Source organism: Hypanus sabinus, chromosome 1 (genome assembly GCF_030144855.1).
Source record: "Hypanus sabinus isolate sHypSab1 chromosome 1, sHypSab1.hap1, whole genome shotgun sequence".
Taxonomy (NCBI): Eukaryota; Metazoa; Chordata; class Chondrichthyes; order Myliobatiformes; family Dasyatidae; genus Hypanus; species Hypanus sabinus.
In genome coordinates, this window is record NC_082706.1 from 146,582,813 (window position 1) to 146,602,077 (window position 19,265).

General features: G+C 42.3%; 1 protein-coding gene across 1 annotated transcript in view; it reads left to right on the top strand.

The window, feature by feature from the left end:
• Positions 1 to 18,890, top strand: part of sspo (SCO-spondin) — a 261,575-nt gene extending 242,685 nt beyond the window's left edge. The window contains exons 95-102 of the mRNA XM_059990301.1: positions 1,408 to 1,535; positions 5,464 to 5,600; positions 7,838 to 7,884; positions 8,240 to 8,448; positions 10,504 to 10,599; positions 12,038 to 12,098; positions 17,076 to 17,206; positions 18,667 to 18,890. Of these exons, the coding sequence (XP_059846284.1) occupies positions 1,408 to 1,535; positions 5,464 to 5,600; positions 7,838 to 7,884; positions 8,240 to 8,448; positions 10,504 to 10,599; positions 12,038 to 12,098; positions 17,076 to 17,206; positions 18,667 to 18,858 (1,001 nt within the window). The 3' untranslated portion in view covers positions 18,859 to 18,890. The remainder of the gene's footprint in view (positions 1 to 1,407; positions 1,536 to 5,463; positions 5,601 to 7,837; positions 7,885 to 8,239; positions 8,449 to 10,503; positions 10,600 to 12,037; positions 12,099 to 17,075; positions 17,207 to 18,666) is intronic.
• Positions 18,891 to 19,265: the final 375 nt, after the last annotated feature.

Consider the following 19,265-nt stretch of genomic DNA (forward strand, 5'->3'; position numbering starts at 1 on the left):
TAATGTCACTGGCTGCAAAGTGCTTCCCACTAACTCTTCAGACACTGGCCTAGCTTCATTTCCTAAGAGATCAAGAGTAGCCCTTTCTGTAATAAGGTCATCTCCACATTGCTTCCATACAGTAAAGGTTAACAATGTCTTAGAAGTCTCTTCAAATGATGCCATATGAGTAGACTTTAGGACCATCCTTGGGATTCTCCTGAAAGCTTCCTAGCAATCTGCAAAGATTAAGGAGCAAGTACATAAGCAAATTGATGTGGTTCACAAATTCTTCAGTTTTTTGTTGTTCTTCATTTTCTTGTTCTTGACTAAGACCACGGCATCCAGCAGCATATATAGAGATGTCAGCTTGGACCAATCTAGGCGCAAAAGATCCTTTTACAAGAGTGTTGGGATGCCACAGCATTGGTGGCTCTTGATTTTCTGGATCTACTTTTCCTTTTTGTTTCTTTCATTCTAGGTTCCTCCCATGAGTGAGCACCACTTATTATGCAGGTTTGGATGGGATTAGGCTGACTAATCGGCATGGACTAAATGGGCCGAAGGGCCTGTTTCTGGGCTTCAGTGTTCTATTACTCTAAATGTTGCACTTGTCTCAAAATTTTTCTAGCTGCTTGTTCTATATATCCGTTACTCTCTGTAAAGTTTGCCTCCACGACTCTTTCAAAACTTTCACCTCTCACCTTAAATATAGGCCCTCGAGTTTTTGATTTTCTTTCCCATAAAAAGGCTGTGAGCATTTACCTATCTGTTACCACTCATGATTTTATTCAGCTCTCTAAGGGCACTGACAGTCTACTATGCTCCAATTGTAGTTGACCAGCTGCGGGTACTGGTGAAGGGTTTTGGCCCCAAACATCAACTGTTTACTCTTTTCCATAAATGCTGCTTGGCCTGCTGAGTTCCTCCAGCATTTTGTGTGTGTTTCAGCCGATCTGACTTACTCCCCTGCATGGTCTTTCACTCCAGGGAGGATTGCCCACGTATGAAGACAGATTAAATGACCTGAATATTCCATTTCCATGCTGTGACATGTGATTCTGTGTAGGGATCTGGAATGGAGAGTTGAATCAGATTCAAAACCCAAATCCACCTGGTGGCGTTCCATAGCTGACTTTATTCAGAGTGGACAGAAAAAAATGTGGACATCAAAGGGGGGTAGTAAGTTTAGTATTTGCCATGGTCTTAGTGTTTGTTAGAACTGCCTGTTGCACTGAATGACCTATTGTTACTAATGGTTCTTAAAAACATAAATTTTGCCATTTAACTCCACAAATGTTTAAAAGAACTGGTACAGTCACAGTGATCTGAATGACCTCATATGTTGTGCCAGTCTTTTTTTGTCCTACAAGCATTTATGATGGCTTTGTTGAAGTAATGGTTTGCCTTTCATGTGCAATTTCCCAGGGTGTCCAGCGAACCAGGTCTTTAGCAGCTGTGCCAACACCTGTCCACTTACTTGCTCAGATCTTCGACCTGATGTGGAATGTCAACAAGAGGACTGCAAACCTGGTTGCCTGTGCCCACATGGACAAGTGAGTTTAGTTGGCTCATCCTGTTACCTGCTGGACAGAGGGATCCAGTTCTGTCCCATGTGGACTGATGAGAATTCTGAGGCAGTAGCCTGACATCAGTGGTAGAGAGATTTAGGGGTTCTGAGATCTGGATAGCTGGAGTCTGTTTAGGAGGAGTCAGCATGACTTTGTGTAGAAATTTGTACTTCTTTCAGGAGGTAACTAAAAGGGTCATTGAGAGTAAGACAGTGTACATCAGCGATTTGGACTGTAACAAGGCCTTCAACAGGGTCTGGTATGGTCGGCTGTTCTGGAATGTTAGGTCCCATGGAATTAAGGAAGCGATAGTTTGGTGGATTCAAAAATGGCCCAGAGGTAGGAAGCAGAGGGTGGTGCTTAAAGGTTGTTTCTCAGAATGGAAACCACTGACTATTGGTGTGCCACAGTCACTGTTGAGACCCTTATTATTTGTTATTTATGCACTTTGGGAGGACCAAACAGAATAGAACATTCATAGTGTACAGCAAACACCTTTTCTCTAGGACAGTAACGGCTAATATGAGGGGTCATAATTTCAAGGTGATTGGAGTAAAGTATCGGGGGGATGTCAGAGGTAGGCTTTTATTACACAGAGTGGTGGGGGCGTGTAATGCACGTTGATATAAGGGTTTAGGTGTAGGCAGATACATTAGGGACATCTAAGAGACTCTGAGATAATCACATGGATGAAAGGAAAATGGAGAGCTATGTGGGAGCAAGAGTTTTGGTTGATCTAAAATAGATTAAAAGGTTGACACAACATTGTGGGCCGAGAGGTCTCAACTGTGTTCTGTTGTATAGCACAGAACAGTACTGTACTGTTCTATATCAGTTCTTACAGAGGTGTACAAGATCATGAGGCATCAGAAGATGAATGCACATTGCCTTTTTCTCAGGCTCGGGGAATGAAAAACTAGACGTCAGAGTTTAAAGTGGTGTAGCAGATGGTGCATATTTGGAATGACTACCAAAGGAGGTGGTTGAGGCAGGCATAATAATAACATTTAAAAGACATTTAGATAAGTACATTGATATAAGGGTTCAGACGGATGGATGAGCTTGGTGGGTATCATGGGCAGCCAAAAGGCTGACTCTATGACAAATGACTTGGGAGTCAGTGAGGAAGCTATCTTGAACTGGTGACCATGTTTTTTTTTTAAAGTTTTAAAATTGTTATGGAAAGGGACAGAGCTGTCATGCAAGTTTGTTCTAATTTGGGGCAAGGCAAATTTTGAGAGCATTGAAAGGAACTTGCAAAACTTGATTGGAGCAGGTTGTTTGCAGACAAGGTGACATCAAGGAAATGAGTGACTTTTGAGTGGGACAATGAGAGTTTAAGGTCTGCATGTTGCTATTATACTGAAGAGCAAGGCTGGCAGGAGTATTGAACTTTGGATGACAAGTTATTGAGGAATTGGGCAGGAAAAAGGAGGCGGCATGGGTCAGGCAGCAGGGATGAAGAAAATCCCTGGAAAGAGAATAGATGATGTAAGTGTATACTTAAAAAGAATATCAGGAAGGCAAAAAGGGTCAAGAGTTATCTTTAGCAGAGAAGATAAATGAGAATCCAAATAAGATTTTCTAATTAATATTAAGGAATAAAGAGTAACTAGGAACAAATTAGAGGCCCTCAGAGACCACAGTGTACATCTATATGTAGAATCATTGGGGGGGTGGGTGAGATCCTCAATAGATATTTCTCTTCTGTTGCTGTGGAGAAAGACCTGAAGACAAGGGAACTCTAGAAAGTTAATAGGGATGTCTTGAGAATAGTCCTTTGATGGCAGAGGATGTGCTGAGTGTCTTAAAACATATGGATGAAGGTACTAATAGCATTGTGGCCAAGTTTGCAGGTGATACTAATCCAGGTAGTGTCACAGAGACAAAGAGTCTCCAGAAGGACTTGGAAAGTTTGGGAGAGTGGATGAAGAAGTGGCTGTTAGATTGCAGCTAGTGAAATGTGGGGCAATGTTTGTTGGAAGGAAGAATAAAAATGTAAACTATTACCTCAATGGGGTGAATATTTAGAAATCATAGGTCCAAAGGGGCTTGGGAGTTCTAGGTCAAGCTTCCCTCAAGATTAACTTGCAGGTTGAGTCGGTGGTAGGGAAGGCAAATGCAATGTTAGCATTCATTTTGAGAACTAGAACATAAAAGCAAGGGTGTACTGCTGAGGCTTTATAAGGCACTGGTCAGACCACATCTGGAATATTGCGAGTAGTTTTCTAAGCAAGGTGGTGCCATCCCTGGAGAAAGTCCAGATCAGGTTCACAAGAATGATTCTTGTGCTTACGTTTGATACGTGAGGGGGATTTCATTGAAGCTATTAGATAAAATGCACATGGATAGGTTATTTTCATTAGTAGGAAAGTCTTAGTTCTTGGGGAACAGACTCAAAGAAAAGGGATATCTCTTTAAAACTGAGATGAATTATCTCTTCAGCCAGAGGATGGTGAATCTGTGGAATTTGCTGCAATAAAGAGCTGAGGAGACCAAATTATTGAGTGTATTTAAGACACGGTTGATCGGTTCCTGATTGCTTAAAGGGGTTAAGGACTATGGGGAAATAAAGAACAAATTAGAGAACTATCAATACTACAACAGTACTATGTATCAGTTCCTAATAGTTATCAATAGATCCAGTGAATGCTGTCATGTTCTTTTAATTAACTGTAAATGAACAAAATCAGCAGACACCTCATGTAGATGATGGACTGCCTTGATAAAACTTTCGACAATTACATCCACCAGGTCTTCATTTTCACCATAATATTCAAGATGATTAGAAACATAGGAAACCTACAGCACAATACAGGCCCTTTGGTCCATAATGCTGTGCCAAACATGATTGTCGATAGCTTCAATTCCTTCGTAATTTCTGATTTGTTGATGTAGTGATATCATTTCATTTTCACACCCGGCCGTTTCTGGAATCCTAAGCCTGAATACTTGAAGCCACAGTGAATTATCTTACTGCTTACTCCTTACCAACTATCACACATAGTTGGGGAGAAATCACTGCTTTTTGACCACTAGCATACACAACTGACACAATTTAAAAACTGTTTGTTGTAAGCATTGTGTAGTGCCTAACGGCTACACAAGTGCATGCATCTGATGCTAGGTTGAAACACTACAGTAACAGTCTCCTGCCCTAATTAAATGCTGTGGTGTCCCATATAAACGGGAATCCTGGCTATTTTCTCAATTAGTTTTTTTGCTTTTTTTAAAAAAGAGTTGTCCCAAATAAGCAGATGCCTGGATTAACCAATGACTGGAATCCCCTGTATTGTGCTATAGGTTTTCTGATCCTTGCTTTCCATCAAAAAAATTGTTTCTGTTAGATCTTGTTCCCTTACCTTAAACCTATGCTATCTAGTTCCTGGTTTCTCAGCCTTGGGGAGAAAGACTGAGTGCATTCACCCTAACTATGCCCCCTGTCATTGTATACACTTTTATGAAATCACCTCTCAGTCTCCTGTACACCAAGAGAAATCTCCTAACCTGTCCAAACTCTACCTATAACGTAGTTCCTCAAGTTCTGAAAAGATCCTTGTAAATCTTTTCTGCACTGTTTCCAGATTAATAACATCTTTCTTGTATTAGGGTGACCGAAACTGAACAAGTGCAGACTCACCAGCACCCTGTGCAACCATACCATGACCTTCTGACTTTTACACTCAGTACCCTGACTGATGAAGCCCAATGCAGCAAGAGCTTTTTTCACCACTCTGCCTACCTGAGACTCCACTCTCAGGGGACCATATGCATGAACTCCAAGGTCCATCTGGACCAACGGTATCGGGGCCGTTTCAGCTCATTACCCAAAGTTATTCTCCAAATACATAGAATTCTTTCTTATTTGCATTTCCATATTACCTTTCCTCTGACATCAGTTGTTGTTATCCAGCTCCTGCAGGATGGATTTTGCGTGTCTCTCGAAGATTGTCATTGTTCTGTACCGAGCTCACTAACGCCATGGTTTGGTAACATTTCACACATCGATTACCCACCAGGAGCAGTGATCCATCATCGGTGCAGTGTGTGGTGAGTATGGCCAGAGATGTCACCTCAGTGAAAAGAACCAGAACAGTTCTCACAAATCAGAGTTTCCAGCTTAAAAGAACCTGCTCCACCTTAGACCCATTGCAGTTGGTGACCATGTCTGGCTGAAAGAGGACCTTGGACCCCACTTGGAGTTCTATGTTCCGTTCTGGTCACCTCATTACAGAAAGGATGTGGATGCTATAGAGAGTGTGCAGGGAAGATTTGCAAGGTGGTTGCCTTGATTGGGGAGCATGCCTTATGAGAATAGTTTGAGTGAACTCAGCCTTTTCTCTTTAGAGTGACGGAGGTGACCAGACAGAAAAGTATGTGATGAGAGGCATTGATCATTTGGATAGCCAAAAGATTTTTTTTCCCCAGGGCTGAAATGGCTAACATAAGGGGGCATAGTTTTAAAGTGCTTGGAAGTAGGTACAAAGGGGATGTCAGAGGTAAATTTTTCCACACAGAGTAATACACTATCAATGAAGATGGTAGAGGTGGATACAATAGGGTCTTTTAAGAGACTCTTAGATAGGTACATGGAGCTTAGTAAATTAGAGAGCTGTGCAGTAGGGAAATTCTAGACAGCAACATTGTGGGCCAAAAGGGCCTGTAATGTTGTACCATATTGGAAATTAGATTGATAAGGAAGGAGAGGAGAGGGAAGGGGGAACAGTGTGGTAGAACTAATTGGGATTATACATAATGACAAAGTGTTTGTCAGCACAGGTTGATGGGCCAAATCCCCATGTATTTCTGTTCTGATTTTGCTGTGTTTTTGATTTAATTTTTAAAGTAACTGTTCTAATCTGATGTAATGAGATGAGGAGGAATTTCTTTAGCTAGGGAGTGGTGAATCTATTGAATTCATTGTCACAGGCAGCTGTGGAAGCTAAGTCTTTACATATATTAAAAGCAGAGGTTGGTAAGATTCTTGAATAGTCGAGGCATGAAGGGATACGGGGAGAAGGCAGGAACTGGGACTGAGAGGAAAAAAGGATCAGCCATGATGAAATGGCAGAACAGACTCAATGGGCCAAATGGCCTAATTCTGCTCCTATACAGTTATGGTAATTCTCTAAAACCATAAATTAAATGAAAAATTGTAGAGATTTACTATTTGAAAATGAAAATCAAACTGCTGGGGTAACTGAGCAGGACAGGCAATGTGCAGGTAAATGGATAGATGATGTTTTGGTTTGAGACTCTGCATCAGGACTGACAGCATAAAAGGGAGGTAGACAGTATCGTGAGGTGTGAGGGAAGGGTGAGGCAGAGGCCTGAAGGTGATTGGTGGAGCTAGGTGAGGAAGGGATATTGGGCTGATGCAGACAGTTGAGGGAGGGTGGGGTAGTGGTCATAGTGTAGTATCATACAAAGAAGACACTTCAGCCCAACTTGTCCATGCTGTCCCATCTGAGCTAGTCCCAGGCAGTGGGTTGAGAAATGGCCAATTCAGCTAAGAGAGGTGTTGCATTTTGAGAAGACAAACCAGGGCCTGGGGATTGTTGCAGAACAGAGGGGCCTAGGGTTACGAGTGCATGGTTCCCTGACAGTGGAGTCACAGATAAACTGGGTAGTGAAGAGGTTTTCAGCATGCTGGCCTTTATCAGCCAGGACATTGTGTTTAGAAGTTAGGATGTTATGTTGCAGCTATAAAAGATGTTAGTGTGACCATATGTGGAATATTGTGTTATTCTGATACAAGGAAGATGCTACAAAGCCAGTAAGAGTGCCAGAAGAGGGGTGGTCTTATAGAGGTGTATAAAATTGAGGGCATAGAGAGGGTGCTTGTGCAAAATCTTTCCAGGGTCGGTGAATCAGGATTAGAAGGCATAAGTTTAAGGTGAGAGGGCATAGATACAGTAGGAACCTGATGGGCAACTTTTTCACCCAGAGACTGGTCAGTGTATGGAATGAGTTGCTGGAGGAATTGGTTGAGGCAGGTCCATTAACAACATTTAAAAGGTACATTTATAGCATAAGTTTGGAGGAATATGGGCCAAACTGAGATGGGGATTGGTTAGCTTGGGCCAATTCAGCTGAGGGGCCCATTTCCATTCTGTTTGACTATAAAATCTGGTGATGAGGGTCTGGTGGTGGATGCAGGGGGAGTTTCAGAGAACCTGGGTGGATCAGCAGAAAGAAACATGGGGGGAAATTCAGTGTTCATATCATTGGGTTTAGGGTTTAAGTTGTCATCTTCATTTTATTATTTGAGAATTCTTTTTTTGTAGTGTATGTCGGAAAGGAGTTTTCCATTGCTCTGATTCAGACTGTAAAGGTAAGGATGAACTTGCAGATTTGACATTAAAAAATGATTAAAATGTAGTTCAGCTTCCCATATTGCCCTGTATCTTGTGCCTTACCCACTTATGTGAAGACCCCTGTCCTTAGTAAGCCCTCTGGCATGGAAACCTCAACTTCAGGTACTCCCACCCTGGATACCCCATTCTCATTAAACTGTCAACTCCATACTATGTTGTTCTATTTTCAGCATTTCAGAGGGATTTTCATTTCTAGCTTTATTTTGTTGGAGCCAAGTTAAGGCTATGATGCAGAATTTAGAACGCTTTATTCCATTTTCTTGTGATTTATTGGCTGTGATATCATATTGTTGTGAAATGTGCATTCCTCAGAGTGCCCTGAGGGTGAGATTTGGAACGGAGGGCTCATGGATCCTCATCCCTGTGAGCGGTCGTGCCGTGACGTTCATTCAGTGAATGTGACAAGTTGCAGTTCAGCTGGAGAAGACTGTGTGTGTGAAGCAGGGAGATACAGAAACGCCTCGGGTTACTGCGTGACTGCAGCTTACTGCGAGTGCATCGTTGGTGATGTCATTTACCCGGTGAGTGCCCCCTTCCCAGGCTATACGCATTCATGGAAACAGGTGCATGAAACATTTGCACAAAGCAGAAAAGCAAGTGAGGCAATTGGAGACAAGTGTTTGATCTGATAGACACTTGAGAAGCATGGTTGCATGGTATCTAAGAATGGAATTTAAATACTTCACAGTATTTGATCGGTCTTCTTAAAAACGCCCAAAAGAAATAAGTTATGAACAGATGTTGCTTCAAGAATGTCTTGTACAGTTGTAGCAAAACTTTGTTTTGTACTCTACCCTATTTCAATACCCCATCCAGGAGCAGTTTCTTACAGATTGTTAAGGAATTGGAACTGGAGCTGGATGAACTCCAGGATCATTCTGGAGGCTGAGGGGTTGACAAGCGATACAGGGAAGTCGTAGTGCAGGACACAGGTAACTGTGTGGCCATCAAGAAGGTAAAAGGGGATAGAAAGCCAATTTAAAAAACCAGTTTACTGCTTTGGGTACTGTTGGGGATATAACCCAGCAGAGGACAGCCACAGCTTTCTGGCACTGAGTCTGTCTCTGTAGCCCAGAAGGGATGGGAGAGGAGAAAAAGCAAACTGTAATGATAGGGGATTCCATTTGTTAGGGAACAGACAGGAGGTTTTGTGGACAAGAACAAGATTCCCAGATTGTATGTGGGTCCCAGAATCGGGGACATCTCGGACTGAGTCCACAGTAGTATTCTTAAGTAAGAGGGTGAGGTACCAGAGGTTGTGGTCCATGTGGGTACCAATGATATGGGTAGGAAGGGTGATGAGGTTCTGCAAAGTGAGTTCAGAAGGTTAGGTGCTAAATTAAAGGAAAATATCTCCAACTAACTCTCTCTCTCGCTCTCTCTCTCACACCCCTACCTATGACTGATGGTCATCTCCACCAGCTGACCTATGGTTTAAAGCAGAATGCTGGCAGGTTTAGAGGGCATCTATTATAAAGAATTTGGACAAATTGGGATCACCTGATAGAGGTGTATTAGATTACAAGAGGCATAGATAGACAGATGGGATCATTTTCTAATATCTAGTACCTCAGCTTCAACTATATCTATAAACTTGCTGATGACTCAACTATTTTTTTTTGCAGAATTTTAGATGGTAGTAAGGAGGCATACAGAAGTGAGATGTGCATCTGATTCCATCTCTAACTTCAACCACTGTGGTTTATGCATTCAGATTCTAAGATGAATCCTCAAATATTGTCCGGTCAGCTGATTCAAAACAGTGTATCTTATTGTATGAGAGGTCTATTCAGTAGTTTTATGTCAGTGAGATAGAAGTTGTCCTTAAGCCTAGTGGTATGTGCTTTCAGCTTTTGTATTTTCTGAAGAGAAAGATAGTAGATAATGAAGTATTTTTGATTCCAGTATGGTAACGGTCTCAAACTACTGCTTGAAAGTGTGGGAGAAGCAGTAATACGTTGAAATGGTACCTGGATGACATGACCTATCAGTGTGCACAGAAAGAAAGAGAAGATGGGATTAGGCTGGGTGATTTTTTTTAAAAAATATGTTGGCTGAACATCCTCTACCTGTGTAATATAGAGGATGCATCTAAACAATTGCCAAGTCCATGACCAAGGATGAGTAACTGGGATTAAAAGGGTCAGCATTGATGTGATGGGCCAAAAAGCTCTGCGACTCTGTTCCGGGATTCTACTCAGGTGCTCTGTTGTTGAAGTTAATGGCCCGGGTTCTTCAGTAGAAGGAACTGGGAACAGATGCCAATGTAACATTTTCAAACTGAACAGAATTCCAATTGTATGCTTCTGTGCGGTCACTGAGGGTTTTTTTAATTTAACTGCTGCATTGCTGTTTCTCCATTCTGGATGAAAGATTAATTTCAGTCAATTCTATCACTGTAATTTAAAAAAGTAAGCCAAACCCTCCTACCATGATCATTTCCCTCATCCCACTTCTATCACCCAGCCTTCTCTCTGCCTCTCCACCAAGCAGTCTGTGCTCCACCAGTTCTGTCTCTGAATAAAAACTATCTTTGAGTTGTGACAGGGAGCAACAAAGGTTTGATTCTCTTGCAGCCCGGGTACGAATGGGTAGATGGCTGTGACCAGTGTCGATGCATCAATGGAAGAAAAGTTTGTTCTACTGGGTGTCCAACACTTAACTGCCTGGAGGTAAGAAATGGTCCCATTCACATTCTGCTCATTCCAAGATTTAAAGCACCCACTTTCACTTTGGGTTCTAATCCTACAAATGAATTTAATCAAAACTCAGCATTAAAAAGGGTGAGCAGTTGCAAGTTCCTGGATATCAACATCTATGAAGATCTATCCTGGCCACACCATATTGATGGAATGACAAGGAAGATGTGTCAGCAGCTATATTATGAGTTTCAGGAGATTTGTTATGTTACCAAAGACTAGGAAATTTCTACAGGTGTACTGTGGAGAGCATTCTGACTGGCTGCATCACCATCTGGTATGAAGCATTGGAAGCATTGGAAAAAGCTGCAGAGGGTTGTAAATTCCATCATGGGCACTAGCCTCCCCACCACTGAGGACATCTTCAAAGGGTGATGACTCTAGAAGGTGGCATCCATCAATAAGTACCTTCACCATCCAGGACATGCCCTCTTCCCATTGGCACCATCAGGGAGGAAGTGCAGGAGCCTGAGGTGCACCCGCAGTGTTTTAGGAACAGCTTCTTCCCCTCCACTATCAGGTTTCGGATTGGTCCATGAACACTATCTCATTATTTTGCTCTTTTTGCAGTACTTGTTTACTGTTTTCATATTCTTTGTAGCTTATAGTATTTTTATATATTGTACTGCTGCTGCAAAACAACAGATCTAACAACACGTATCAGTGATAATAAACCTGATCTGATGCTATTGAATATCTCCATGCCAGTGCCACACCATCTCCAACAATAATCATTCCCCATTCGCTCACTCTGCCTCCCTCTTTGTCCTTCTCACCATCATGATCACAGGCAATCCCCAAACACTCTTCCCTCTCAACACACACACAAAATGCCGGTGGAACACAGCAGGCCAGGCAGCATCTATAAGGAGAAGCACTGTCGACGTTTCAGGCCGAGACCCTTCGTCAGAACTAGACTGAAGCCTGAAGCCTGTCCCCATCCCTGTGCAGACTGTTCTCAAGTCACCAGCCCTCACCATCCCCACACCCAATTTGCCACAGTATTTCTGATAGCACCAATCCGTGCTCCCACTAAACTTCCTCCCCCCATCCTTATTTCCAGCATTGTCTTTATGTAATTTCAAAGGATATGGGACTAATTTTTTGAAGATGGAACTGAGGAACTGAAGATCAGATAATATGACTTACAGCGGTTGCAAAGGGTCAGATGACTTATTTCTGTACCAAATTCTTCTGGTCTTATGACTAGCCTGGAGAGAAGTGGCTAAAGAGCTTAGTGTCCTGCCAGAAGCAACAGTAGAGCATTCAGGCACTGTACCTGCTCACATCACTGTGGCCTAACCACAGAAATAACTGGCAGCCAAGTAATCTACCATGTAAAACTATGGTTTTACTCACTACTGTATTGAATATTGAGTATTTTGTGAAATGTTCTTTTCATTAACTTCAGGGATATGTGAAAGTAGAGGATCTTGCGCAATGCTGTCCTGTCTGCAGAAAAGAAATTCCTGGTAAGTTAAAGCAGCAAATATCATCGGGTGAGTCTATATCACACTGAGGCAGTGCAGAAACAGACCTTCAACCCACTGTGCAACTCAATCATCAAGCACCCATTTACACTCATTGTGTTCAGGCTCCATCAACCCCCCACATTGCAACCCTACCACTCTCCTACAAACTTGCAGCAACTTGCAGTGATCGGTTATGGCCAACTGCACACATTTCTGATATGGGAGTAAATCTTTTTAGAGCAGCCTGTGGTTTAGCCACTTGGGGGAAGGCAGTTCTAGATTGGGTGCTATGTTTATTTATTCAGTTACACCACCAGTTAAGCCAGCTGTATTGCCCATCCCTAGTTGCCTTTGAGATGATGGTGATGAGCTGTCTTCTCAAACTGCTGCAGTCTGAGGTGTAGGTTAGGGAGAAAATTCCATGATTTTGACCCAGTGACAATGAAGGAATGGCAATATGTTTCCAAGTCAGGATGGAGAGTGATTTGGAGGGGGATTTCCAAGTGGTGGCATTGTCAGGCATCTGCTGTTCTTGTCCTTCTAGATGGTAGTGGTTGTGGGTCTGGAAGGTCCTGCCTTAGGAACTTTGTGTTGTTGAAGTGCATCTTATAGATAGTACACACTGCTGCAACTGTTCGTTGATGGTGAAGGGACTGGATGCTTGTGGAAGGGGTACCAATAAAGTTGGCTGCCATGTGCTGGATGGTGTCAAGCTTCTTCAGTGTTGATGGAGCTGCACTCATCCAGGTGAGTATTCCATTATACTCCTGACCAGAGCCATGTAGGAGTCAGGAGGGGAGTTACACGCCACAGGATTCCTAGCCCTTGCCCTGCTCTTGGTAGCCACTGTGTTTATATGGCTAGACCAGTTCAGTTTCCTGTTAATGATAACCCCCAGGATATTGATAGTAGGGGATTCAGTGATGGTGATGCCACTGAATGTCAAGGGACAACGGTTAGAGCCTCTCTTGTTGGAGATGGTCATTGCATGGCTGGAACGTTACTTGCTATTGTCAGCCCAAGCCTGGATATTGTCCAGGTCCTGCTTTGTTTGGGTACAAACTCATTCACTGTCTGAGGGGTCATGAATGGTGCAGAACATTGTGCAGTCATCTGTAATACAATGACCCATATTTGATTAAAAAGCTTAAGGCTAAGTAACTTTTAGGAGGCAGTGATCATAATATGATAGAATTTACCTTACAGTTTGTACATATTACAGTGGACTGAAGGATATTACAGAGACATGAGAGAAGAGCTGGCTAAAATTAATTGGAAGGGGACACGATCCGGGATGACAGAACACCAGTGCATGTTGTTTCTGGAGAAAATTCAGAAGGTACTAGAAAGATACATCCCAAAGATGAAGTATTCTAAAGGGAGGATGCTGCAACTGTGGCTGAGAAGGGAAGTGAAAGACAGCACAAAAGAGAAGCAAAAATTAGTGGGAAGGTAGAGGACTGGATGGCTTTTAAAAACCCACTGAGGACAATTTTAAAAAGGAAAAGATAAAACATGAAGGTAAGCTATCCAATAATATGAGGATACAAAATCATTTCAGATTTACAAGGAATAAAAGGGCAATGTTGTGATAATCATGGGTAGTTCAATATGTAGGTAGAGTGGGAAAATTAGGTTGGAGCTGGGTCCCAAGAGAGGGAATATTATACTGCTGAAGAGGAAATGGTAGAGGAACTTAAGTATTTTGTGTGAATCTTCACTATGGAAGACACTAGCAGTATGCCAGAAATTCAAGTGTCAGGGGCAGGAGTGAGGCTATTACTAAGGAGATGATGCTTGGGAAGCTGAAAGACCTGAAGGTACTGCAGATAAGTCACCTGGACCAGATGCACTATACCACAGTTCTGAAAGAGGTAGATGAAGAGATTGGGGAGGCATTAATAATGATCTTTCAAGAATCACTAGATTCTTAAGTGGTTCTGAAGGACTGGGGTACTGTAAATGTCACTGCACTCTTCAGAAAGGAAGGGAGGCCAAAGAAGGAAATTATAGGCCAGTTAGTCTGACTTCAGTGTTGGCAAGATGTCGGTAAGAGTTTTGGCAAGATGCCACACGAGGCTGTTTACCAAGTTAAGAACCCATGGTGTTACAGGAAAGTTATTAATGGTTAGAGCATTGGCTGATTGGCAGGAGACAGCAAGTGGGAATAAAAGGATCCTTGTCTGGTTGGCTGCCAGTGACCAGTGGTGTTCCGCATGGGTCAGTGTTGGGACTGCTTCTTTTTATGCTGTATATAAATGATTTACATGATGGAATAGATGGCTTTGCTGCCACGTTTGCAGATAATACGAAGATTGGTGGAGGGGCAGGTAGTGTTGAGGAAACAGGTAGGATGCAGAAGGGCTCAGACAGATTAAGAGAATGGGCAAAAAAAGTGGCAAATGAAATACAAAGTTGGAAAATGTATGGTCATGCACTTTGAAGTAGAAATAAATGTATGGTCTATTTTCTAAACAGGGATAGAATCCAAAAGTCTGAGATGCAAAGGGACTTACAGGCTGAGTCGGCGGTGAGGAAGGCAAATGCCATATTAGCATTCAAGAGGTCTAGAATACAAGAGCAAGGATGTGATGCTGTGAAGCTTTATAAGGCACTGGTGAGGCCTCACCTTGAGTATTGTGAACAGTTTTGGGCTCCTCATCTAAGAAGAGATGTGCAGGCATTGGAGAGGGTTCAAAGTCAGTTCACAGGGATGATTCGGGGAATGAAAGGGTTATCTTACGAGGAATGTTTGATGGCTTGCGGTCTGTACTCACTGGAAATCAGAAGGATAAGGTGGTGGGGTGGGAGGGTGATTTCATTGAAATCTTTTGAATGTTGAAAGGCCTAGACAGAGTAGATTTGGAAAGGATGTTTCCCGTGGTGGGAGAGTCTAGGACAAGAAGGCACAGCCTCAGGAAAGAGGGACGCCCATTCAAATCAGAGATGTGGAGAAATTTCTTCTGCCAGAGGGTGGTGAATTTGTTGCCACATGCAGTCATGGAGGCCAGGTCGTTGGGTGTATTTAAGGCAGAGGTTGATAGGTTCTTGATTGGACATGGCATCAAAGGTTATGGGGAGAAGGCTAGTAACTGGGGTTGAGGAGGAGAAAAAAAAAGGATCAGCCATGATTGAATGGCAGAACAGACTCAATGGGCCAGATGGCCTAATTCTGCTTCTATGTCTTATGTTCGAGTCTATTATTGAGGATGAGGTTTCAAGGTACTTGGAGGAACATGATAAAATAAGCCAAATTCAGCATGGTTTTCTAAGTGGAAATCTTGCCTGTCAAATCTGTTGGAATTCTGAGGATATAACAAGCAGGATAGACAAAGGAAAGTCAGCGGACGTTGTTTATTTGGGTTTTCAGAAGACCTTTGACAAGGTGCCACACAGAAGGCTGCTTAACAAAATAAGTGCCAATGGAAAGGTACTAGAACGTTTAGGGGATTAACTGACTGGTAGGAGGCAAAGAGTGGGAATAAAGGGGGCCTTTTCTGGTTGGCTGCAGTGATGTGGCACAGGGATCTGTGTTGGGATCATTTCTTTTTGTGTTGTACGTCAGATATTGATGGCTTTGTGGCCATGTTTGCAGACAATACAAAGATAGGTAGATGGAAGGGCAGGTAGGTTTGAAGAAGCAGGGTGTCTGCAGAAGACTTAAGATACATAGGTGAATGAGCAAAGAAGTGGCAGATGGAATATAATGTAGGGAAGTGCATAATGATGCTCTTTGGTAGAAGGAATAAAGATGCGGACTATTTTGTAAATGGGAAGAAAATTCAAAAATCTGAGGTGCAAAGGAACTTGGGATTCCTTGTTCAGGATTCCCTAAGGGTTAACTTGCAGGTTGAATTTATTATTCATTTATTATTATCAAAGCATGTGTCCATATACAATTCTGAAATTGATAAGGAAGGCAAATGCAATGTTAGCGTTCATTTCGAGAGGACTAGAATTTAAAAAAAGCAACGATGTAATGCTGAGGATTTACAAGGCATTGGTCAGACTGCACTTGGAGTATTGTGAGTGGTTTTAGCTCCTTTATCTGAGCAAATGTGCTGCTATTGGAGAAAGTCCAGAGGAGGTTTATGAGAATGATCTCAGGAATGAAAGGGTTAACATATCAGGAGCATTTGATGGCTTTGGACCTGAGGGGATCTCATTAAAACCTATTGATATTGAAAGGTCTGGATAGAGTGTATGTGGAGAGGATGTTTCCTGTAGTGGGGCAATCTATGACCAGAGGGCATAGCCTCAGAACTGAGGGACATCCGTTTAGAACAGAGATGAGGAACAATTTCTTTAGCCCAAGGGTGGTGAATCTGTGGATCTCTTTGTCACAATGGCTGTGCAGACCAAGTCAATGTGTAATTTAAGATGGAGGTTGATAAGTTCTTGATTAATTAGAGTAGCAAATGTTACAGGAAGAAGGCAGGAGAATGGGTTGAGAGGGATAATAAGTCAGCCATATTAGAATGGAGTAGACTCAATGGGCTGAGTGGCCTATTTCTACTCTTTAGGTCTAATGGTCTTATAATCAAGGACCCATTCACCTAGTCATTTTCTCACCACAACTCCCCTTCCCCGTGCCCCCCCATTAGACAGAAGAACCGGGTATTGATGGTAGATGATCAGCCATGATCTCAAAATGGCGGTGCAGGCTCGAAGGGCCGAATGGTCTACTTCTGCACCTATTGTCTAAGATAGAGAAACTTGTGAAAGTGTACCACCAGTCTGCAGGTCAGCTTTTACCCTGTTATATGACTCTTGAATTGATCTCTTATTCCACAAAGCTGAAATCTTGATCTCTCCATGTGCCCTCCACTTTCTCTATTGCTCTAACAGTACATAATTTTTTTTAAAATACTACTTCAATGTGTCAGCGCATGGAAAGATCTGTCTGGCTAGCACACAAACAAACGTTTTTCCACTGTGTCTGTACCAACTACTAATTACTGATTAATCTGTTACCAGATGACTCATCCACGAAGTGTCAACATTACACTGAAATTCGGAATATATCTAAAGGTTTGTGTCGGCTGGAGAACGTACTTGTCAGTTCCTGCAGTGGAAGCTGCCTGTCCCAAGTACAAGTTATCCCAGAGGTAAGGACTTAAGCTCTTGGTGAAGTATTGAAGATTAAATGGACAGTGGTAAAGAAAAGTTCTTTCAGATTTAAGGCATGGTGTTGTACTACTGCTTTTCTTAATATTCAGTGCCTTATTCAGTCCCCACAACTATCTTTACATTTTACTGTCTCTTTTTCTACATTTAAAATATATTGAAGTAGGATTTGTTGAACTCATCTACAAAGCATTGTGCATCATGTCAAATCAAAACAAAAATTCCAAAAGCTCTCAGCAATTGCTAAAAATTGAAAACAAAATTGTAAGGCTGAAGTAGTATTTATCCCCTTTGTAATTATCACAGTAACTTTCCTCTGGTGCAATACTATATACTACCTAACCAATTCAGCAGTTTTATGTTGAAAACTGGAGGATCACCTGAATAACTACCCCCTCTCTTGCTGTAAGGTACAACAGTATGATAGACTTCCATCAGACCAAACCAAAATAAAAGACAAGAGTATTCACGGCAAGTCGGGGAAATGATTGTGAAGCACAAATCTGGGGAAGGGTACAAGTCCATCTCAAAAGCACTGAACATATTTCAGAATTCAGTGCAGTCCAGTGTGAAAAATGGAAAAAATGTGAAACCACAGCCACACTGCCCGAGTCAGGCCGCCCCTCTAAGCTTAGTCACTGGAATGACACTAATAAGAGAGGCTACTGTGACACTAACAGTCTCTCTGAATGAGCTGCAGAAGTCAATGGCTACAATTAGAGATGAAGTTCATGGCTCCACAATCTCTACGGCCTTGCACAAAAAGGGTAATTATGGATAAGTGGCAAGGAAGAAGCCCTGGCTTAAAAAAAAGGAAGCATACCCTTGCCTCTAAAGAGTTTGCAAAGCATCACTTAGAAGATACTGTAAGGACGTGGAAGAAAGTGTTGTGGTTGGATGAGTCTAAAGTGGTACTTTTTGGCTTCAACTTTAAGCAGTACATGTGGTTTAAATCTAATTCTGTGCTTCAAGCAAACTTACAAATTTACATATTTACTCTGGAGGACCTGAGTTACAAGCAAAGATTGACAAGGATAGGACTGTATTCCTTAGAGTGTAGAAGACAGATTTGATGGAAGTAAACAAAATTATGATGGGTATAGATAGGTATAATGCATGCAGGCTTTTATACCCCCCCAGAGAGGTTGGGTGGGACTACAACCAGAAATCATGGGTTAAAGATGAAAGGTGAAACTTTAAGGGGAACTGGAGGGAAAACTTCTTTACTCAGAAGTTGAGAGAGTGGGGAGTGATGTGCCAGCACAAATGGTGCATGCGAGCTTGATTTCAACGTTTAAGAGAAGCTTGGATAGGTACATGGATGGTAAGGGTGTGGAGGGCTATGGTGCTGGTGAAGGTTGATGGGTGTAGGCAGATAAATGCCTTCAGCATGGACTAGATGTGCTGTACTTCTCTATGACACTGTCTGATTCTGTTACAGGAGCCATACCTGCAGAGTAAATGTGAGTGCTGCAGTTACCGTCTTGACCCCGAGAACCCTGTGCAATTCATGAACTTGCAGTGTGATAATGGAGAGGTGGAGCCCATTGTCCTTCCAGTTATTCACAGTTGTGAGTGCAGTAGCTGCCAAGGTGAGGGAGTGCCAGAAAATATTGAATCTACTTCAAGGTAAAAAAAATGCTTGGCAAAGTTTTAGTACTCATAACAGGCGTCAGACTCAAGGAGGATCGGTAACAAATCCTAACCTCAGGATAATCAGGAAATATAAAGCTATCAGGTGTGACATAGCAGCACAGTGTTGTTGCTGCACAGGACTGGGGATCTCCCTGAGATTGTATGGGTAGTCCTTCAATGCTTTGGTTTTCCCCACATCAGAAATGATGAATTGCCTGTAGAGTGAGAGTGTAAAATTGACAGGAATGACTGGAAAAATTGGGTTAGTACAGAGGTGTCACTGGTGGCTGGTGTCTTGAGCTGCTTCCATTCTGTGTGAAACAATAATTCAAAGGAAATTAATGAATAGATGTGGCAAAAGTTTTGAATAAACTATGACACACTGTAAAGGTATAACTACCAGGG